At 58.8% G+C, this 22,758-nt stretch overlaps 1 protein-coding gene across 1 annotated transcript in view; it reads left to right on the top strand.

Annotated features, from left to right (window-relative positions):
* Positions 1–22,758, top strand: part of tgfbrap1 (transforming growth factor, beta receptor associated protein 1) — a 108,203-nt gene that overhangs the window by 39,916 nt on the left and 45,529 nt on the right. The window contains exons 3-4 of the mRNA XM_070892101.1: positions 4,779–4,973; positions 21,991–22,145. Of these exons, the coding sequence (XP_070748202.1) occupies positions 4,779–4,973; positions 21,991–22,145 (350 nt within the window). The remainder of the gene's footprint in view (positions 1–4,778; positions 4,974–21,990; positions 22,146–22,758) is intronic.

The raw sequence follows: 22,758 nt of genomic DNA, 5'->3' as shown, positions 1-22,758 counted from the left end.
TCCTGGAGCCACGTCTCCGTAATCCCAATCACATCCTATTTGTTAACATCTATTTGCACAGTTAATTATAGACTGGTTAGCCTGACATCAGTTGTAGGGAAAATGTTGGATGAATTAGCAGCCCATTTGGAAAACAGTGACAGGATTGGTCCAATCAGCATGGATTTATGAAAGGGAAATCCTGCTTGACAAATCTTCTGGAATTTTTTGAGGATGTAACTAGTAGAGTGGACAAGAGAGAACCAGTGGATGTGGTATATTTGGACTTTCAAAAGGCTTTTGACAAGGTCCCACACAAGAGATTGGTGTACAAAACCAAAGCACATGGTATTGGGGGTAATGTACTGACATGGATCGAGAACTGGTTGGCAGACATAAAGCAGAGAGTCGTGATAAACGGGTCCTTTTCAGAATAGCAGGCTGCGTTATGAAATATCTCCATAAATATTTGTCACTGCTTATCTACCGTCTTACCCATTAATCTATTTTCCCTGTCCACTTTAGCCAACTCTGTCTTCATACCTTTGTAAATGCCTTTATTTCAGTTCAGGACACAAGTTTGAGATCGAAATTTCACGCGCTCGAACTGAATTTGAAATTCTAAAATGCTATGATCACTCATCCCAAGAGGATCCTTTACTATGAGATCAATAATTAATCCCGTCTGATTACCAGATCTAAAATAACCTGCTCCCTGGTTGGTTCCACAACATATATTGTTCTAATAAACCATCCTGAATACACTCTATGAACTCGTCCTCAAGGCTGTCTTTGCCAATTTGATTTGTCCAAACTATATGAAGATTAAAATCGCCCATGATTATTGCAGCACCTTTCTTACAAGCCCCCATTATTTCTTGATTTATACTCTGTCCTACAGTGTAGCTATGCTAGGGAGCTGATGGATGCCTCCTTTCCCTTATTATTTCTTATCTCTACCCAAACTGATTCTACGTCTTGATCTTCTGAGCCAATATCATTTTTCACTATTGCACTGATCTCATCCTTTATTAACAAAGATACTGCGCCTCCTTTTCCTTTCTGCCTATCCTTCCGAAATGGCATATACCCCTGAATATTCAGTTCCCAGCCTTGGTCACCTTACAACCACGTTTCTGAAATGGCTATCAGATCGTACCCATTTATTGCTATTTGTGCCTTCAACTCATCTATCATGTTACGAATGCTGCATGCATTGTTAAAGAGCTTTTAAATTTGTCTTACCATTTTTCCCTACTCTGACTCTACTTTCTGCTGTATTATATTATTTGTACCCTCTGTCCCTTCCTGTCACACTCTGGTTATCTTTACCCCTATCGCTACCCTGCAGATTTAAAGTCCTATCTACAGCCCTAGTTATTCGATTCGCCAGGACACTGATCCCGCATAGTTCAAATGAAACTGTTCCAACGGAACAGCTCCCTCTTTCCCCAGTTCTGGTGCGAATGCTGCATGAATCAAAATCCATTTCTCCCACATCAATCTTTGAGCCACGCATTCATCTCTCCGATCTTATTTCTATGCCAATTCGCTTGTGGCTTAGGTAGTAATCCAGAGCTTATTATCTTTGTGGTTGGTTCTGCTATTTAATTTAGCCCCTAGCTGCTCATCCTCCCTCAGCAAAACCTCGTTCTTTGTCATATCTATGTCGTTGGAACCTACGTGGACCACGACAACTGGATCTTCCCCTCCCATTCCAGCCCAGAGGAGATGTCCTTAATCTTGGCAACGGGCAGGCAACACAGCCTTCGGGACTCGCGCTCTCGGCTGCAGAGAACAGTATCTATCCCCTTAACTATACTGTCTCCAACCGCTACTACATTTCTTTTTACTCCCCCCAACTTCAATAGTTCCCTGTACCACGGTGCTGTGGTCAGTTTGCTCAGCCTCACTGCAGTCCCTGCTCTCGTCCACACAGGCTGCAAGTACCTCGTACCTGTTGGACAAGTGCAAGGGCTGAAGTTCCTCCAGTGCTACCTTCTGGATCTCCATAACTCTCACTTGTAGTCACATCCTCCTGTCCTTGACTACGGACCAAATTTGAAGTATTTAATCTAAGGGATGTGACTGCCTCCTGGAACAAAGTATCCAGGTAACCCTCACCCTCCCTGATGTATCGCACTGTTAGAACTCTGACTCCAGCTCATCAACTCTGAGCCGTAGTTCCTCGAGCTGCCAACACTTAAGGCAGATGTGTTCACTGCGGATCACACTGGGGTCCACCGGCTCCCATATGCTACAGCTGCAACACATCACCTGCCCTGCTATCTCTCTTGTATTTTCTTTAACTAATTAAGTTTTCCAGTTTTGAAATATAAATTATGTATGTATAATTTTTAATCTGTAATCACTGCTCTTAATTTAAACCAATGTCCAATTTTAGAAAAAGAGAGAAATACTCACCAACCAATCACTTACCTGCTTTCCTGTGATGCCCTTTGATTTTTTTTTTGTTTCCTCTTGGATCCATTCGCTCTGCTCCCAGCTTGCTCCTTTTTATGTTCCCTGCTCTCAGCGCTGGTCTCGGGCGCTCCTTTTTAAGTACCCCGAGGGATGGGGTGGGGGTGGGGGAAAAAGAGGTGTGTACTAAAAACTGGTTCTTTAGAAGTTAACAGAAGTTTGTAGCCATACTGTGGGAACTTCCCTGACACCTAAACAAATCATTGGTGTTTCTCAAGCGACACTAGAACAGTTTCATTTTTTAAGCTCTTTGTCAAATACTGCACAGTATTTTGAAAGTTGATGTGGCCCTTCTGTTTCCAAATATATAATTGTAATAACCTCTACCTTGATTTTTATGCAGTTTTTTTTTAACAGAATCGCACAGCACAGCAATGGGTCTTAATTTCAACCAATGCATTTAAGCAATTGACCTTAACCTCCATCTGGTAGCAGGTCCCACATTCTCGCAGGTCCCAAATTCTCCCCACTCTCTGGGTAATGAACTTTCTCCTGAATTCTTTATTGGATTTATTTGTGACTATCTTATATTTTTGACCACTAATTTTGGACTCGCCCACGAGTAGGAACATAGAAATCTACAGTGCAGAAGGAGGCCATTTTGGCAATTGTGTCCACGCCGGCCGACAAAGAGCCACACAGCCCTCAGTCAGCAGTTCTGAAGGTTACAAATAAACCAATGAACAATGGTGGAAAGGTAAAGAGCACCCAGCCCAATCAGTCCGCCCCACAAAACTGCGACACCCCTTGCAACGAAACATTCTACACTCCACCCCAGCTGGAGCCAAGTGGAAACATCTTCTCTACACCTACCCTGTTAAACACACTCATAATTTTAAAGACCTCTATTGGGTCAGCCCTTGGCCTTCTCTTTTCTAGAGAAAAAAGCCCCAACCTGCCCAATCTTTCCTGATAGTTATAACCTCTTAGTTCTGGTAAATCTCCATGCAAATCTTTTTTGCATCCTCTCCAGTACCTCAATATTATTTTTGTAATATGGAGACCAAAACTGTGCACAGTACTCCAAATGTGGTCTAGCCAAGGTCCTATATACATTTAACATAATTTCCCTGTATTTCAATTCTTATACATCGAGAAATGACTTTCTTGAAAACATTTAGAGTTCCCAAAGACTGCATTAAGTAGTTCTACCTTATTTTGCCTGTGGAATTTGAGATTGTGTATTCAATTTGTGCTTTAGTCAAGTGCTGTTAAATTATTTGGCCATTTTCTACTAAAATTCCTGATGTATTTAGGAGTTCCTGTTATGTATTGGGTGAAGAGGAAAGGCAGATTGGGAAAAAAAGCATAGTGGAAAATATGAAAGCAGGATGACTTAAATTTTGTCAGCATTTTTCACTAATTATCCACACACCATGCCAAAGAGCAGGATTTGAGTCACTTCCCTCATTTAGTGGGTGGAATCCAGCTAGTTTATGTAATCAGGAAGTATTAGGATTTAAGTGTACTACATTTTGATAATGCTTACAGTGGCTAATTTTTAATGCCACAGTTAGTGCTGACACGTGTAATACAAATTTCACTTGCTATCTAAATACATTATTTTAATAAAGATTTAAAGATTCTAGGAGTACAATTCTTTTATTCAAGCTCCCAATAATACAAATATGGGAGAAGTCTAATGTTTATTCAAATGAAGACATATTTTACAGTGCCACCTAATGGCAAGAATTAATTACTTGACACAATTTACCAGAGACAGCCTTTGGAGGAAAATGTTGGCTGGCCTGAACAAAAGTTTTTTTCTGAAATGTTTGTCTCCTGTATACACGCAAAAAAACCCCTGAAGAACTGGACTTGAGGTTTACAAGACGTTACTGACTTTAAAATTTGTGTGGAAATAACCAGAGACAGCTGTTCGTACAGAAATCATTTTTTTCTATTTCAGTCCAGTACCAATTTTACTTGCGACTACTGATAATTCAGTCATTATATTAAACGACTGTGAATTAAGCTGACTGCACAGGTGCAACACTCAGTTGCTTGTCAGGTCAAATGGACACCAACAGTATGTCCTGTGGTTTTGCATATTTTATTGATAAAAGCCATGCACCTTTCTTTTCAAGGGAAGAAACAGCCTCTAATACAATTTACATTTGGCAGGGGCCTTGGGAATGGGAAGGGATTGAAACATTGCCTGTAATTAAATGTGTGAATTAACACATTTTTATTCTCAGTAGAGTAGGTACTATAATTATGAACAAATGCTTACCATTCAGGCATCAAATTTGCTGCAAGGCATTAGGGACATGGTAATTGCAACTCATTAATTTCCTTTTTTTAATTTTTTTTTCCAGGAATGTTTGTGACAGCAGCAGGAATTTCCCAGCGTGCACCTGTTCACTGGTCGGAGAATGTGATTGGTGCAGCTGTTTGTTTTCCTTACGTGGTAGCTCTAGATGAAGAATTTGTTACTGTACATAGTATGCTCGACCAGCAGCAGAAGCAGACCATTCCATTCAGAGATGGCCACATACTACAAGACTTTGAAGGTAATTCCTTCTGGCTTGCTTGGGATCAATTACTTCAGTATTAGTAAATTGCTCTATTTTGCTTCAAAAATGTACATCTTTTTAGAAACATGAATGACGTTTTTAAAATGTTTGAAGGGAAAGGTTAGGCTCCGCAATCTACACACTTGCCTTCTGCTTTGGGATTGACAGAGACTTGCGGTCCTGGGCCTCTATGCGTAAGCCTGCGTCGAGGCCCATATATCCCAGGGGCGCATGAGGTTTGCACGTGGGCCGGCCCAACCAATCCAAGAAAAGAATCCCTATTCATGCTTAAGGGGAATCTGTATGTACGGAATCCCCATAAGCATGAATGGGGATCAAGTTTAAAAAATACATTTAACATAACAAATTAAAAAAAATACATATTTAAAATTAAGTAAAATACAATATAATTAAACATTTAAAACAAAATTAACATTTTGAAAAAAAATTAAAAATGTTAAGTGCTAAAAAATAACCTTGCCTTATTGTCCATGTGTTTAAATGAATGAAAAAAAATGTAAAATATTTTTTAAAACTTAAGCTGGTTAAAGCAGTCTGTATGCCTGCTTTTACCAGGTGGAAGAATTTCATTGGCATTCGCTGGGCAGAAGTTGGACAAATAGCCTAACTTTCTGCCCGCGGAGGCCCTTTTCCTGGAGATGCGGAGAATCTGTCAAGAGAATTCTTGACTGATCTCCAGTTTTGGGTTTTAACGCATGTGCAGTGCATACCTAAACCCAGAACTTCCGCGGCCCCTACAGGCGTGTGTGCACCTTATATTGGGCCCAATTTTGGCCATGACTTGTATCAATTTTTTGTAGTAAGTTTTTACTGGCGTAAGTTTTTTTTTAAAAATGCTATTTTTTTTCCCAAAAAATTTGCTCCAGAGTAAGTCAGTTAGGGATGATTTTTTTTAGGTCAGTTTTTTTTTTTCAAAAGGGGGCTTTCCTAGACACTTAGGCCAGTTTTGGCCATTTATGCCACTTTGGCCAGCAAAAACTTAATCCAAATCGACTTAGGTCAGTGTATTTGGCCAGCTCTGAAAAGCCTTGCGGGCAGTGAAGAAAAAGTAGTGCACATTTGACAGACATTAGGGAAGAGAACTGGAGAGGATCACAACAACCAAGCACCAAACATTGCAAGGAAAAGCTAACACAATTAAAATACTAAAAAATGAAGTAAATCCTACTGGAAAAATGCGAGCTGCGGGGAGTAGAACGAGTATCCAAAGAGAGTGATGCTGGTATACAATCTCTCTCTCTCTCTCTCTCTCCACCACGCCCCCCCCTCCCCAAAACTCTCCTCCTCCCGCCCCCCCCCTGCCCAAATCAAAACTCTCAAGCGCACACAACCACTAAATTTAAAAAATAGAACCAAAGTCTTACCTCTCCCGGGAACTCAGCAGGCCAGCTGGCTGGGGATAGGGTGCGGCGAGATCGGGCGTCCCTTCGGCTGGGGATAGGGGCTGCGAGCATCAGGTCCTGCTCACAGGACGTGCTGGGTGAGCAGGAGCATGCGCGCAGGTGCCGGCAGTGCTTTCTGCGCTGGCCTGTTGCTCCGCCCCCCACCCCCCCTTCAGTCTGCACACCACGCCTCGACTCCAGGGACTCCGAAGAGCGGCCAGGATGGGGCCCCTTTTTTCTGGCGCCCTTTCCAGCGCGCAAAGTCTGTGCGCTTCAGGTCAGTGCGCCGAAAAAAACGGCTTGGGCAATGTAGGGGCTGAAAATTACAGTTCGATGTTGGTATTTTGTTATCACAGTTTCAGAAAATAAAATTTGAGTTTTGTAAAATTTTTCTCCATTATGAAGTTCACTAAAGTATTGCTTCGGATTGCTTGGGGAAATTGAGAGCAGACAATAAGAATTTGTGTGTGGACATGATCTGGAAGTGGGAACGGTTTACTTTGAAAATCAGTATTTAATTGAATAAACTCTTTTTTTTTTAAAAAGCCTTTTTAAAACCCATTTTCTCCAAGTCATCATTTACTTTTCCCCAGCAAAGATTCAGAATCAATTATCTTCCCCGTAAATTGCCGTTGGATATTTTTCTACTTGGGGGGACTATGCAAATACAAGCTGTTTATCCAATGAATGGACTCATCCGAGTAATGTTTAGGGATCTATTTCAACTTGTGCCATAGTAATAAACTAAAATAATATCTATGTGCAGATGAGGTAGACTGGTACAATAACTTGTTTTAAGTGCAGGTAAGAGAGGCCATGTAATTGTCCCATGAATGGATTGGGTAGTACCTTCAGCGCTCTATTCAGGAGTCCATTCGGGTATTAATCACCTTCTGCGCGAAGAAGTGCTCCTTGACATAATTCCTGAAATTGTATTTTACACCTAAGTCTCTGTTTCCTTCAGTCATTATTCATTCAGTCATGGTTTATTTTGTAATGGGCTCTGATTAGCCTTTTTCTATTCCACTTAATACCAGAGGAACAAGGAACTGCTGAAAATCAAGAAATACGACGCACGGCGCAGTCCCAACCTGGACGCCCGTTTTTCGCGCCACAAAGTGCGCCGAAAAAAACCCTCCAGATTCTCCACCTCCCTGCAGGTCCTCTGGCCCTCGGCGCAGCGCAGTAGGAGCTGTAGGGGGCGGAGCCAGGTCCCTGCGCTGAAAACAGTGCCGGGACCTCTGCACATGCGCGCTACAGTGGGCACGCAAGTGCAGTAGCTCCAGGCACCCGAAACTGTGTGGGAGGGGCCCGAAGCACGCAGCCCCTAGCCCTGGCTGAATGGCGTCACTGGGGCTGCGTGAATAAGGCTCCTCCCACGGCCAACTCCTGCTTCCTCCCGACCCGACTCGAATCCCGCTTCCTGCCTCCGGACCGGACCCGACACCCGTTTTTCCCCCCCCCCTGCCTAGACCCGACACCCGCTCCCCGCCCCCAGACCGGACCCGACACTCCCCCGCTCCCGGACCAGACCCGACACCTGCTCCCCGCCCCTGGACCGGAACCGACACCCGCTCCCCCACCCCCCCGCCCTGCCCCCGGACTGGATCCGACCAGACCTCCCTCCCCCCGACGCGAACCGAACTGACCTCCCTCCCCCCACCCCACCCCACCCGACCCGACCCAACGCCACCTACCTGTAAATCTGGTGCTGGGGACGGGCCCTGCCCGAAGTCTCGGGCATGGCCCGTTCAGTCTCCCCCTTCTCTTTCTCCCCCCCCCCCCCCCCCCACCCACTCCCCCCCAATCTCCTTTCTCCCCCCCCCCCCCCAATCTCCTTTCTCCCCCCCCGCCCCAATCTCCTCCCCCCCGCCCCAATCTCCTCCCCCCGCCCCAATCTCCTCCCCCCCGCCCCAATCTCCTCCCCCCCGCCCCAATCTCCTCCCCCCCGCCCCAATCTCCTTCCCCCCGCCCCAATCTCCTCCCCCCCGCCCCAATCTCCTCCCCCCCGCCCCAATCTCCTCCCCCCCGCCCCAATCTCCTCCCCCCCGCCCCAATCTCCTCCCCCCCGCCCCAATCTCCTCCCCCCCGCCCCAATCTCCTCCCCCCCGCCCCAATCTCCTCCCCCCCGCCCCAATCTCCTCCCCCCCGCCCCAATCTCCTCCCCCCCGCCCCAATCTCCTCCCCCCCGCCCCAATCTCCTCCCCCCCGCCCCAATCTCCTCCCCCCCGCCCCAATCTCCTCCCCCCCGCCCCAATCTCCTCCCCCCCGCCCCAATCTCCTCCCCCCCGCCCCAATCTCCTCCCCCCCGCCCCAATCTCCTCCCCCCCGCCCCAATCTCCTCCCCCCCGCCCCAATCTCCTCCCCCCCGCCCCAATCTCCTCCCCCCCGCCCCAATCTCCTCCCCCCCGCCCCAATCTCCTCCCCCCCGCCCCAATCTCCTCCCCCCCGCCCCAATCTCCTCCCCCCCGCCCCAATCTCCTCCCCCCCGCCCCAATCTCCTCCCCCCCGCCCCAATCTCCTCCCCCCCGCCCCAATCTCCTCCCCCCCGCCCCAATCTCCTCCCCCCCGCCCCAATCTCCTCCCCCCCGCCCCAATCTCCTCCCCCCCGCCCCAATCTCCTCCCCCCCGCCCCAATCTCCTCCCCCCCGCCCCAATCTCCTCCCCCCCGCCCCAATCTCCTCCCCCCCGCCCCAATCTCCTCCCCCCCGCCCCAATCTCCTCCCCCCCGCCCCAATCTCCTCCCCCCCGCCCCAATCTCCTCCCCCCCGCCCCAATCTCCTCCCCCCCGCCCCAATCTCCTCCCCCCCGCCCCAATCTCCTCCCCCCCGCCCCAATCTCCTCCCCCCCGCCCCAATCTCCTCCCCCCCGCCCCAATCTCCTCCCCCCCGCCCCAATCTCCTCCCCCCCGCCCCAATCTCCTCCCCCCCGCCCCAATCTCCTCCCCCCCGCCCCAATCTCCTCCCCCCCGCCCCAATCTCCTCCCCCCCGCCCCAATCTCCTCCCCCCCGCCCCAATCTCCTCCCCCCCGCCCCAATCTCCTCCCCCCCGCCCCAATCTCCTCCCCCCCGCCCCAATCTCCTCCCCCCCGCCCCAATCTCCTCCCCCCCGCCCCAATCTCCTCCCCCCCGCCCCAATCTCCTCCCCCCCGCCCCAATCTCCTCCCCCCCGCCCCAATCTCCTCCCCCCCGCCCCAATCTCCTCCCCCCCGCCCCAATCTCCTCCCCCCCGCCCCAATCTCCTCCCCCCCGCCCCAATCTCCTCCCCCCCGCCCCAATCTCCTCCCCCCCGCCCCAATCTCCTCCCCCCCGCCCCAATCTCCTCCCCCCCGCCCCAATCTCCTCCCCCCCGCCCCAATCTCCTCCCCCCCGCCCCAATCTCCTCCCCCCCGCCCCAATCTCCTCCCCCCCGCCCCAATCTCCTCCCCCCCGCCCCAATCTCCTCCCCCCCGCCCCAATCTCCTCCCCCCCGCCCCAATCTCCTCCCCCCCGCCCCAATCTCCTCCCCCCCGCCCCAATCTCCTCCCCCCCGCCCCAATCTCCTCCCCCCCGCCCCAATCTCCTCCCCCCCGCCCCAATCTCCTCCCCCCCGCCCCAATCTCCTCCCCCCCGCCCCAATCTCCTCCCCCCCGCCCCAATCTCCTCCCCCCCGCCCCAATCTCCTCCCCCCCGCCCCAATCTCCTCCCCCCCGCCCCAATCTCCTCCCCCCCGCCCCAATCTCCTCCCCCCCGCCCCAATCTCCTCCCCCCCGCCCCAATCTCCTCCCCCCCGCCCCAATCTCCTCCCCCCCGCCCCAATCTCCTCCCCCCCGCCCCAATCTCCTCCCCCCCGCCCCAATCTCCTCCCCCCCGCCCCAATCTCCTCCCCCCCGCCCCAATCTCCTCCCCCCCGCCCCAATCTCCTCCCCCCCCGCCCCAATCTCCTCCCCCCCCGCCCCAATCTCCTCCCCCCCGCCCCAATCTCCTCCCCCCCGCCCCAATCTCCTCCCCCCCGCCCCAATCTCCTCCCCCCCGCCCCAATCTCCTCCCCCCCGCCCCAATCTCCTCCCCCCCGCCCCAATCTCCTCCCCCCCGCCCCAATCTCCTCCCCCCCGCCCCAATCTCCTCCCCCCCGCCCCAATCTCCTCCCCCCCGCCCCAATCTCCTCCCCCCCGCCCCAATCTCCTCCCCCCCGCCCCAATCTCCTCCCCCCCGCCCCAATCTCCTCCCCCCCGCCCCAATCTCCTCCCCCCCGCCCCAATCTCCTCCCCCCCGCCCCAATCTCCTCCCCCCCGCCCCAATCTCCTCCCCCCCGCCCCAATCTCCTCCCCCCCGCCCCAATCTCCTCCCCCCCGCCCCAATCTCCTCCCCCCCGCCCCAATCTCCTCCCCCCCGCCCCAATCTCCTCCCCCCCGCCCCAATCTCCTCCCCCCCGCCCCAATCTCCTCCCCCCCGCCCCAATCTCCTCCCCCCCGCCCCAATCTCCTCCCCCCCGCCCCAATCTCCTCCCCCCCGCCCCAATCTCCTCCCCCCCGCCCCAATCTCCTCCCCCCCGCCCCAATCTCCTCCCCCCCGCCCCAATCTCCTCCCCCCCGCCCCAATCTCCTCCCCCCCGCCCCAATCTCCTCCCCCCCGCCCCAATCTCCTCCCCCCCGCCCCAATCTCCTCCCCCCCGCCCCAATCTCCTCCCCCCCGCCCCAATCTCCTCCCCCCCGCCCCAATCTCCTCCCCCCCGCCCCAATCTCCTCCCCCCCGCCCCAATCTCCTCCCCCCCGCCCCAATCTCCTCCCCCCCGCCCCAATCTCCTCCCCCCCGCCCCAATCTCCTCCCCCCCGCCCCAATCTCCTCCCCCCCGCCCCAATCTCCTCCCCCCCGCCCCAATCTCCTCCCCCCCGCCCCAATCTCCTCCCCCCCGCCCCAATCTCCTCCCCCCCGCCCCAATCTCCTCCCCCCCGCCCCAATCTCCTCCCCCCCGCCCCAATCTCCTCCCCCCCGCCCCAATCTCCTCCCCCCCGCCCCAATCTCCTCCCCCCCGCCCCAATCTCCTCCCCCCCGCCCCAATCTCCTCCCCCCCGCCCCAATCTCCTCCCCCCCGCCCCAATCTCCTCCCCCCCGCCCCAATCTCCTCCCCCCCGCCCCAATCTCCTCCCCCCCGCCCCAATCTCCTCCCCCCCGCCCCAATCTCCTCCCCCCCGCCCCAATCTCCTCCCCCCCGCCCCAATCTCCTCCCCCCCGCCCCAATCTCCTCCCCCCCGCCCCAATCTCCTCCCCCCCGCCCCAATCTCCTCCCCCCCGCCCCAATCTCCTCCCCCCCGCCCCAATCTCCTCCCCCCCGCCCCAATCTCCTCCCCCCCGCCCCAATCTCCTCCCCCCCGCCCCAATCTCCTCCCCCCCGCCCCAATCTCCTCCCCCCCGCCCCAATCTCCTCCCCCCCGCCCCAATCTCCTCCCCCCCGCCCCAATCTCCTCCCCCCCGCCCCAATCTCCTCCCCCCCGCCCCAATCTCCTCCCCCCCGCCCCAATCTCCTCCCCCCCGCCCCAATCTCCTCCCCCCCGCCCCAATCTCCTCCCCCCCGCCCCAATCTCCTCCCCCCCGCCCCAATCTCCTCCCCCCCGCCCCAATCTCCTCCCCCCCGCCCCAATCTCCTCCCCCCCGCCCCAATCTCCTCCCCCCCGCCCCAATCTCCTCCCCCCCGCCCCAATCTCCTCCCCCCCGCCCCAATCTCCTCCCCCCCGCCCCAATCTCCTCCCCCCCGCCCCAATCTCCTCCCCCCCGCCCCAATCTCCTCCCCCCCGCCCCAATCTCCTCCCCCCCGCCCCAATCTCCTCCCCCCCGCCCCAATCTCCTCCCCCCCGCCCCAATCTCCTCCCCCCCGCCCCAATCTCCTCCCCCCCGCCCCAATCTCCTCCCCCCCGCCCCAATCTCCTCCCCCCCGCCCCAATCTCCTCCCCCCCGCCCCAATCTCCTCCCCCCCGCCCCAATCTCCTCCCCCCCGCCCCAATCTCCTCCCCCCCGCCCCAATCTCCTCCCCCCCGCCCCAATCTCCTCCCCCCCGCCCCAATCTCCTCCCCCCCGCCCCAATCTCCTCCCCCCCGCCCCAATCTCCTCCCCCCCGCCCCAATCTCCTCCCCCCCGCCCCAATCTCCTCCCCCCCCGCCCCAATCTCCCCCCCCCCGCCCCAATCTCCTCCCCCCCCGCCCCAATCTCCTCCCCCCCGCCCCAATCTCCTCCCCCCCGCCCCAATCTCCTCCCCCCCCGCCCCAATCTCCTCCCCCCCGCCCCAATCTCCTCCCCCCCGCCCCAATCTCCTCCCCCCCGCCCCAATCTCCTCCCCCCCGCCCCAATCTCCTCCCCCCCGCCCCAATCTCCTCCCCCCCGCCCCAATCTCCTCCCCCCCGCCCCAATCTCCTCCCCCCCGCCCCAATCTCCTCCCCCCCGCCCCAATCTCCTCCCCCCCGCCCCAATCTCCTCCCCCCCGCCCCAATCTCCTCCCCCCCGCCCCAATCTCCTCCCCCCCGCCCCAATCTCCTCCCCCCCGCCCCAATCTCCTCCCCCCCGCCCCAATCTCCTCCCCCCCGCCCCAATCTCCTCCCCCCCGCCCCAATCTCCTCCCCCCCGCCCCAATCTCCTCCCCCCCGCCCCAATCTCCTCCCCCCCGCCCCAATCTCCTCCCCCCCGCCCCAATCTCCTCCCCCCCGCCCCAATCTCCTCCCCCCCGCCCCAATCTCCTCCCCCCCGCCCCAATCTCCTCCCCCCCGCCCCAATCTCCTCCCCCCCGCCCCAATCTCCTCCCCCCCGCCCCAATCTCCTCCCCCCCGCCCCAATCTCCTCCCCCCCGCCCCAATCTCCTCCCCCCCGCCCCAATCTCCTCCCCCCCGCCCCAATCTCCTCCCCCCCGCCCCAATCTCCTCCCCCCCGCCCCAATCTCCTCCCCCCCGCCCCAATCTCCTCCCCCCCGCCCCAATCTCCTCCCCCCCGCCCCAATCTCCTCCCCCCCGCCCCAATCTCCTCCCCCCCGCCCCAATCTCCTCCCCCCCGCCCCAATCTCCTCCCCCCCGCCCCAATCTCCTCCCCCCCGCCCCAATCTCCTCCCCCCCGCCCCAATCTCCTCCCCCCCGCCCCAATCTCCTCCCCCCCCGCCTCCCCCCCGCCCCAATCTCCTCCCCCCGCCCCAATCTCCTCCCCCCCGCCCCAATCTCCTCCCCCCCGCCCCAATCTCCTCCCCCCCGCCCCAATCTCCTCCCCCCCGCCCCAATCTCCTCCCCCCCGCCCCAATCTCCTCCCCCCCGCCCCAATCTCCTCCCCCCCGCCCCAATCTCCTCCCCCCCGCCCCAATCTCCTCCCCCCCGCCCCAATCTCCTCCCCCCGCCCCAATCTCCTCCCCCCCGCCCCAATCTCCTCCCCCCCGCCCCAATCTCCTCCCCCCCGCCCCAATCTCCTCCCCCCCGCCCCAATCTCCTCCCCCCCGCCCCAATCTCCTCCCCCCCGCCCCAATCTCCTCCCCCCCGCCCCAATCTCCTCCCCCCGCCCCAATTCTCCTCCCCCCCGCCCCAATCTCCTCCCCCCCGCCCCAATCTCCTCCCCCCCGCCCCAATCTCCTCCCCCCCCGCCCCAATCTCCTCCCCCCCGCCCCAATCTCCTCCCCCCCCCAATCTCCTCCCCCCGCCCCAATCTCCTCCCCCCGCCCCAATCTCCTCCCCCCCGCCCCAATCTCCTCCCCCCCGCCCCAATCTCCTCCCCCCCGCCCCAATCTCCTCCCCCCCGCCCCAATCTCCTCCCCCCCGCCCCAATCTCCTCCCCCCCGCCCCAATCTCCTCCCCCCCGCCCCAATCTCCCCCCCCCCCCGCCCCAATCTCCTCCCCCCCGCCCCAATCTCCTCCCCCCCGCCCCAATCTCCTCCCCCCCGCCCCAATCTCCTCCCCCCCGCCCCAATCTCCTCCCCCCCGCCCCAATCTCCTCCCCCCCGCCCCAATCTCCTCCCCCCCGCCCCAATCTCCTCCCCCCCGCCCCAATCTCCTCCCCCCCGCCCCAATCTCCTCCCCCCCGCCCCAATCTCCTCCCCCCGCCCCAATCTCCTCCCCCCCGCCCCAATCTCCTCCCCCCCGCCCCAATCTCCTCCCCCCCGCCCCAATCTCCTCCCCCCCGCCCCAATCTCCTCCCCCCCGCCCCAATCTCCTCCCCCCCGCCCCAATCTCCTCCCCCCCCGCCCCAATCTCCTCCCCCCCGCCCCAATCTCCTCCCCCCCCGCCCCAATCTCCTCCCCCCCGCCCCAATCTCCTCCCCCCCGCCCCAATCTCCTCCCCCCGCCCCAATCTCCTCCCCCCGCCCCAATCTCCTCCCCCCCGCCCCAATCTCCTCCCCCCCGCCCCAATCTCCTCCCCCCCGCCCCAATCTCCTCCCCCCGCCCCAATCTCCTCCCCCCCGCCCCAATCTCCTCCCCCCCGCCCCAATCTCCTCCCCCCCGCCCCAATCTCCTCCCCCCCGCCCCAATCTCCTCCCCCCCGCCCCAATCTCCTCCCCCCCGCCCCAAATCTCCTCCCCCCCGCCCCAATCTCCTCCCCCCCGCCCCAATCTCCTCCCCCCCGCCCCAATCTCCTCCCCCCGCCCCAATCTCCTCCCCCCGCCCCAATCTCCTCCCCCCCGCCCCAATCTCCTCCCCCCCGCCCCAATCTCCTCCCCCCCGCCCCAATCTCCTCCCCCCCCGCCCAATCTCCTCCCCCCGCCCCAATCTCCTCCCCCCGCCCCAATCTCCTCCCCCCCGCCCCAATCTCCTCCCCCCCGCCCCAATCTCCTCCCCCCCGCCCCAATCTCCTCCCCCCCGCCCCAATCTCCTCCCCCCCGCCCCAATCTCCTCCCCCCCGCCCAATTCTCTCCCCGCCAATCTCCTCCCCCCCGCCCCAATCTCCTCCCCCCCGCCCCAATCTCCTCCCCCCGCCCCAATCTCCTCCCCCCCGCCCCAATCTCCTCCCCCCCGCCCCAATCTCCTCCCCCCCGCCCCAATCTCCTCCCCCCCGCCCCAATCTCCTCCCCCCCGCCCCAATCTCCTCCCCCCCGCCCCAATCTCCTCCCCCCCGCCCCAATCTCCTCCCCCCCGCCCCAATCTCCTCCCCCCCGCCCCAATCTCCTCCCCCCCGCCCCAATCTCCTCCCCCCCGCCCCAATCTCCTCCCCCCCGCCCCAATCTCCCTCCCCCCCGCCCCAATCTCCTCCCCCCCGCCCCAATCTCCTCCCCCCCGCCCCAATCTCCTCCCCCCCGCCCCAATCTCCTCCCCCCCGCCCCAATCTCCTCCCCCCGCCCCAATCTCCTCCCCCCCGCCCCAATCTCCTCCCCCCCGCCCCAATCTCCTCCCCCCCGCCCCAATCTCCTCCCCCCCGCCCCAATCTCCTCCCCCCCGCCCCAATCTCCTCCCCCCGCCCCAATCTCCTCCCCCCCGCCCCAATCTCCTCCCCCCCGCCCCAATCTCCTCCCCCCCGCCCCAATCTCCTCCCCCCCGCCCCAATCTCCTCCCCCCCGCCCCAATCTCCTCCCCCCCGCCCCAATCTCCTCCCCCCCGCCCCAATCTCCTCCCCCCCGCCCCAATCTCCTCCCCCCGCCCCAATCTCCTCCCCCCCGCCCCAATCTCCTCCCCCCCGCCCCAATCTCCTCCCCCCGCCCCAATCTCCTCCCCCCGCCCCAATCTCCTCCCCCCGCCCCAATCTCCTCCCCCCCGCCCCAATCTCCTCCCCCCCGCCCCAATCTCCTCCCCCCCGCCCCAATCTCCTCCCCCCCGCCCCAATCTCCTCCCCCCCGCCCCAATCTCCTCCCCCCCCGCCCCAATCTCCTCCCCCCCGCCCCAATCTCCTCCCCCCCGCCCCAATCTCCTCCCCCCCGCCCCAATCTCCTCCCCCCCGCCCCAATCTCCTCCCCCCGCCCCAATCTCCTCCCCCCCGCCCCAATCTCCTCCCCCCCGCCCCAATCTCCTCCCCTCCCCCCGCCCCATCTCCTCCCCCCCGCCCCAATCTCCTCCCCCCCGCCCCAATCTCCTCCCCGCCCTCCCCCCCAAATCTCCTCCCCCCCGCCCCAATCTCCTCCCCCCCGCCCCAATCTCCTCCCCCCCGCCCCAATCTCCTCCCCCCCGCCCCAATCTCCTCCCCCACCTCCTCTCCCCCGCCCCAATCTCCTCCCCCCCGCCCCAATCTCCTCCCCCCCGCCCAATCTCCTCCCCCCCGCCCCAATCTCCTCCCCCCCGCCCCAATCTCCTCCCCCCCGCCCCAATCTCCTCCCCCCCGCCCCAATCTCCTCCCCCCCCGCCCCAATCTCCTCCCCCCCGCCCCAATCTCCTCCCCCCCGCCCCAATCTCCTCCCCCCCGCCCCAATCTCCTCCCCCCCGCCCCAATCTCCTCCCCCCCGCCCCAATCTCCTCCCCCCCGCCCCAATCTCCTCCCCCCCCGCCCCAATCTCCTCCCCCCCGCCCCAATCTCCTCCCCCCCGCCCCAATCTCCTCCCCCCCGCCCCAATCTCCTCCCCCCCGCCCCAATCTCCTCCCCCCCGCCCCAATCTCCTCCCCCCCCGCCCCAATCTCCTCCCCCCCGCCCCAATCTCCTCCCCCCCGCCCCAATCTCCTCCCCCCCGCCCCAATCTCCTCCCCCCCGCCCCAATCTCCTCCCCCCGCCCCAATCTCCTCCCCCCGCCCCAATCTCCTCCCCCCGCCCCAATCTCCTCCCCCCCGCCCCAATCTCCTCCCCCCCCCCCAATCTCCTCCCCCCCGGCCCAATCTCCTCCCCCCCGCCCCAATCTCCTCCCCCCCGCCCCAATCTCCTCCCCCCCGCCCCAATCTCCTCCCCCCCGCCCCAATCTCCCTCCCCCCCGCCCCAATCTCCTCCCCCCCGCCCCAATCTCCTCCCCCCGCCCCAATCTCCTCCCCCCCGCCCCAATCTCCTCCCCCCCGCCCCAATCTCCTCCCCCCCGCCCCAATCTCCTCCCCCCCGCCCCAATCTCCTCCCCCCCGCCCCAATCTCCTCCCCCCCGCCCCAATCTCCTCCCCCCGCCCCAATCTCCTCCCCCCCCGCCCAATCTCCTCCCCCCGCCCCAATCTCCTCCCCCCCCGCCCCAATCTCCTCCCCCCCGCCCCAATCTCCTCCCCCCCGCCCCAATCTCCTCCCCCCCGCCCCAATCTCCTCCCCCCCCGCCCCAATCTCCTCCCCCCGCCCAATCTCCTCCCCCCCCGCCCCAATCTCCTCCCCCCGCCCCAATCTCCTCCCCCCCGCCCCAATCTCCTCCCCCCCGCCCCAATCTCCTCCCCCCCGCCCCAATCTCCTCCCCCCCGCCCCAATCTCCTCCCCCCCCGCCCCAATCTCCTCCCCCCCCGCCCCAATCTCCTCCCCCCCGCCCCAATCTCCTCCCCCCCGCCCCAATCTCCTCCCCCCGCCCCAATCTCCTCCCCCCCGCCCCAATCTCCTCCCCCCCGCCCAATCTCCTCCCCCCCGCCCCAATCTCCTCCCCCCCCCCCAATCTCCTCCCCCCCGCCCCAATCTCCTCCCCCCCGCCCCAATCTCCTCCCCCCCGCCCCAATCTCCTCCCCCCCGCCCCAATCTCCTCCCCCCCGCCCCAATCTCCTCCCCCCGCCCCAATCTCCTCCCCCCGGCCCCAATCTCCTCCCCCCCGCCCCAATCTCCTCCCCCCCCGCCCCAATCTCCTCCCCCCCCGCCCCAATCTCCTCCCCCCCGCCCCAATCTCCTCCCCGCCCCCCAATCTCCTCCCCCCGCCCCAATCTCCTCCCCCCGCCCCAATCTCCTCCCCCCGCCCCAATCTCCTCCCCCCCGCCCCAATCTCCTCCCCCCGCCCCAATCTCCTCCCCCCCGCCCCAATCTCCTCCCCCCCGCCCCAATCTCCTCCCCCCCGCCCCAATCTCCTCCCCCCCGCCCCAATCTCCTCCCCCCCGCCCCAATCTCCTCCCCCCCGCCCCAATCTCCTCCCCCCCGCCCCAATCTCCTCCCCCCCGCCCCAATCTCCTCCCCCCCGCCCCAATCTCCTCCCCCCCGCCCCAATCTCCTCCCCCCCGCCCCAATCTCCTCCCCCCCGCCCCAATCTCCTCCCCCCCGCCCCAATCTCCTCCCCCCCGCCCCAATCTCCTCCCCCCCGCCCCAATCTCCTCCCCCCCGCCCCAATCTCCTCCCCCCCGCCCCAATCTCCTCCCCCCCGCCCCAATCTCCTCCCCCCCGCCCCAATCTCCTCCCCCCCCGCCCCAATCTCCTCCCCCCCGCCCCAATCTCCTCCCCCCCGCCCCAATCTCCTCCCCCCCGCCCCAATCTCCTCCCCCCCGCCCCAATCTCCTCCCCCCCCGCCCCAATCTCCTCCCCCCCCGCCCCAATCTCCTCCCCCCCCGCCCCAATCTCCTCCCCCCCCGCCCCAATCTCCTCCCCCCCGCCCCAATCTCCTCCCCCCCGCCCCAATCTCCTCCCCCCCGCCCCAATCTCCTCCCCCCCGCCCCAATCTCCTCCCCCCCGCCCCAATCTCCTCCCCCCCGCCCCAATCTCCTCCCCCCCGCCCCAATCTCCTCCCCCCCGCCCCAATCTCCTCCCCCCCGCCCCAATCTCCTCCCCCCCGCCCCAATCTCCTCCCCCCCGCCCCAATCTCCTCCCCCCCGCCCCAATCTCCTCCCCCCCGCCCCAATCTCCTCCCCCCCGCCCCAATCTCCTCCCCCCCGCCCCAATCTCCTCCCCCCCGCCCCAATCTCCTCCCCCCCGCCCCAATCTCCTCCCCCCCGCCCCAATCTCCTCCCCCCCGCCCCAATCTCCTCCCCCCCGCCCCAATCTCCTCCCCCCCGCCCCAATCTCCTCCCCCCCGCCCCAATCTCCTCCCCCCCGCCCCAATCTCCTCCCCCCGCCCCAATCTCCTCCCCCCGCCCCAATCTCCTCCCCCCCGCCCCAATCTCCTCCCCCCCGCCCCAATCTCCTCCCCCCCGCCCCAATCTCCTCCCCCCCGCCCCAATCTCCTCCCCCCCGCCCCAATCTCCTCCCCCCCGCCCCAATCTCCTCCCCCCCGCCCCAATCTCCCCTCCCCCCCGCCCCAATCTCCCCTCCCCCCCGCCCCAATCTCCCCCCCCCCCCGCCCCAATCTCCCCCCCCCCCCGCCCCAATCTCCTCCCCCCCCCCCCGCCCCAATCTCCTCCCCCCCCCAGCCCCAATCTCCTCCCCCCCCAGCCCCAATCTCTTCTCTTTCTCCCCCCCCCCCCCCCCACCCCAATCAGAAACACAGACATTGACAGACAGAGAATTAGAGACACAGACAGACAGAGAGATAGAGACACTGACCAAGACACACTGAGGGGGGCATCCCAGCACGCTGTTGGAGGGCTCCCGGTGCTGCAGTCGGTAAGTAGAAAATGTTTTATTTATTTTTTTTAAATTATTTCTTCTTAATTTTTTTTGATTGATATATTGGTTGATTTGTTGATGTATTTATCATTTATTATTGATGATGGCTCTTTATTTGTAAAACTTAAGTGTTTAATATTTGTAAAATTCCCTTTAAACACCCCCCCCCTCATTCCCTACGCCTGATTTGTAACCTACTCCTGATTTTCTAAAGTGTAGACAAGGTTTTTTCGAGCGTACAAAAATCTTCACTTACTCCATTCTAAGTTAGTTTGGAGTAAGTTTTCACTGACGAAACTTTGAAAACAGGCGTAAGTGGCCGGACACGCCCCCTTTTGAAAAGAAAATTCTGTTCCAAAGTGAAACTGTTCTAACTGACTAGAACTGGAGCAAACTAAATGACGTGAATTCCGATTTCTAAGATACTCTGTTCTACACCAGTTGCTCCTAAAAAAAAAAAAAAAATCAGGAGCAAATCATGTGGAAACTTGGGGCCTCTGTCTCTTTCTTTCTCTGAGCAGTTGAAACACTTCAAGGTCTGAAGGTTGCCGTTCCTTCTCCTCCCTCCTTTGCTTCCTTCCCCTTTCCTCCCCCCCACCCCCCACCCTGTCACTTCTTTGCCACTGATTATAGAAATTTTTTTTCTTTTGCTAAGAAAATACATGTAAAATACACCAGATTGGCACATTTAACACATCCAGGTGTCTGCCACAATTCCAGGATGAGAGTGCTTTCAATTGCAGGATATGCTGCAATCTCATGTCTGAGCTCAAAACCCTCCATAATTCCTGGTTCCTCTTCTGGGGCTTCTTTTCATCAGTGCCAAAGACCAGTCTCTCCTTGCGCTATCTTCAACAGTATGTCTGTGCAAGGATCTCTGAATCTGGGGGTTCTTGCCACAACAGAAGCTTCCAGTGCTGCTGTTCCATTATACTATTTTTATGTATTTTCTAAATTTGTCGTGCTTCTGGACTTTTAGCACCACATTTCGTTCTTTTCCAGTGGCGTGGAGTCAGTCGAGCAGTGGGCTTCCAATGGCGTTGCATTTTATTCATTCACGAGATATGGGCGTATTTATTGCCCATCCCTCATAGCTCCTGAAGGTGGTTGAGTCGTCTTTTTCAACCGCTGTAGTCTGTGTGGTGAAGGTACTTCCATAGTGCTTTCAGGAAGGGAGTTCCAGGATTTTGATCCAGCGACCATGAAGGAATGGGGATATATGTCCAAATCAGGATGGTGCGTAACTTGGAGGGGAACTTGAAGGTGGTGGTGTGTCCATGCTATTGCTGCCCTTGTCCTTCTAGGTGGTAGATGTCGCGGGTTTGGGAGGTGGTGTCGAAGAAGGCTTGCAGTGCATCTTGTAGATGGTACACACCGCAGCCATGGTGTGCAGTGCTGGAGGGAGTGAATGTTTAAGGTGTTGAATGGGTTGCCAATCATACAGGCTGCTTTGTTCTGGATGATGATAAGCTGCTCGAGTGTCGTTGGAGCTGCACTGATCCAGACAAGTGGAGAGTAATCTATCACATTGCACCAAAACTAATTAGTATACAAAAGCAAAATACTGCGGATGCTGGAATATGGAATAAAAGCAGAAAATGCTGGAACTCTCAGCAGGTCAGGCAGCATATATTATTAATTAGTATACGTTGAACTTCTAAGCCCAAACGGTTGACAATTGAATAATAAAACAAATCTGAACTATGCACATTGAGCAATTCTGATGCCATATCCTCTACAAGGTAATCTTGCATCATGTGTCATCATTTTGCTATATTTACTTTTGGTGATGGACTTTGAAGTCCTCCACCTAGTTTGATAGCTATGGGGTTGCTGGGCAATATTTGTGTTGTAGCATGAGATTTCTGAAGCTAATTATTCGAGAATAATGCCTTGAATCTTTTTATTAAAAAAAACAAAAGTAAACTACTGTAGATGCTGGAATTTTGAGCTAAATGCTGCACTCAGCAGCTCAGGCAGCAATAAACTGTGTGGAGGCAGAAACAAAGTACATTTTTCAGTTTGACCTGAAATGTTGATTCTTTCTCTGGCCACAGATGCTGCCTGACCTGCTGAGTGTTTCCTGCATTTTCTGTTTCAGCTGAAATCTTTAGTTTGACCTTGGATTTACATTTTGAATCAAAACTGTATGTTTACTCTTAATGGAACAATATGGCCCCACATTGCTTAGTTATTTGCATTTACTTTATGCTTTTGGCAGTATATTAGCTGAATGATAAATTAGCAGACCTGATTTGTTAGGTCTATTACTCAACAGGGAAACTAATTTTAGCCACAAGTAAAGAAGTACATATCCTGGTACCTTTGCCTTTGGAAAGGCAAATTCAAGATCTTCTGGCCAGCCACAGAGTAGAAGAAGCACTGGTCCTAGCAAAAGGAGCTCGACGGAACATTCCAAAAGAGAAATTCCAGGTTAGTAGGATTTAAGGGGGGAAAACTGCCAAACCTAATCACTTAAATGGATAGGCCATCGTTTGGCGAATGTATTCAGGCATCAACTTTAAAATATATTTATCAGAGCCATTCATTGTTTATTGCGGTGGTGTAAATTGTTCCTTGTTTTACACCATTTCCTGTTCTTCTTCCACATCCCGTTCCACTCATTTCACTTGTCGAAAGTGGCTTCTCCATGGCAACCATCTATTGACATGGATCTGTCTGTTGTCCTTATTGGTTATCGTTGCTGCAGTTGAATATTTCCCCTAGGCCCCATACAAGCTTGTTGCATTATAAAAGTGAATGTGATACATTCTTTGATTATATTTAGCTGTTTTACTCTAATCAAATCAAGTTTGCATGTTACAAGCATGCCCTTTGTGGACTCTGATTTTATAAGTACTTCTGTGTGTACTCATCTTGGCATATTAATTAATATATTGGGAGTGAAATATTAAACTGCTTTGCATGAATGACGATTTCAACACCAAAATAAAACTGCATCACAAATGTATCTTTCTAGTATTATGAAATGGGTCGAGTGTTCTGTGTATTGCTTTTGTTGTGCATATCGCCAAAAACTTAAGGT

Source organism: Pristiophorus japonicus, chromosome 10 (assembly GCF_044704955.1).
Source record: "Pristiophorus japonicus isolate sPriJap1 chromosome 10, sPriJap1.hap1, whole genome shotgun sequence".
NCBI lineage: Eukaryota > Metazoa > Chordata > Chondrichthyes > Pristiophoridae > Pristiophorus > Pristiophorus japonicus.
Note: the sequence above shows the minus strand (reverse complement) of the source record. Positions and strands in the feature narration are given on the sequence as shown.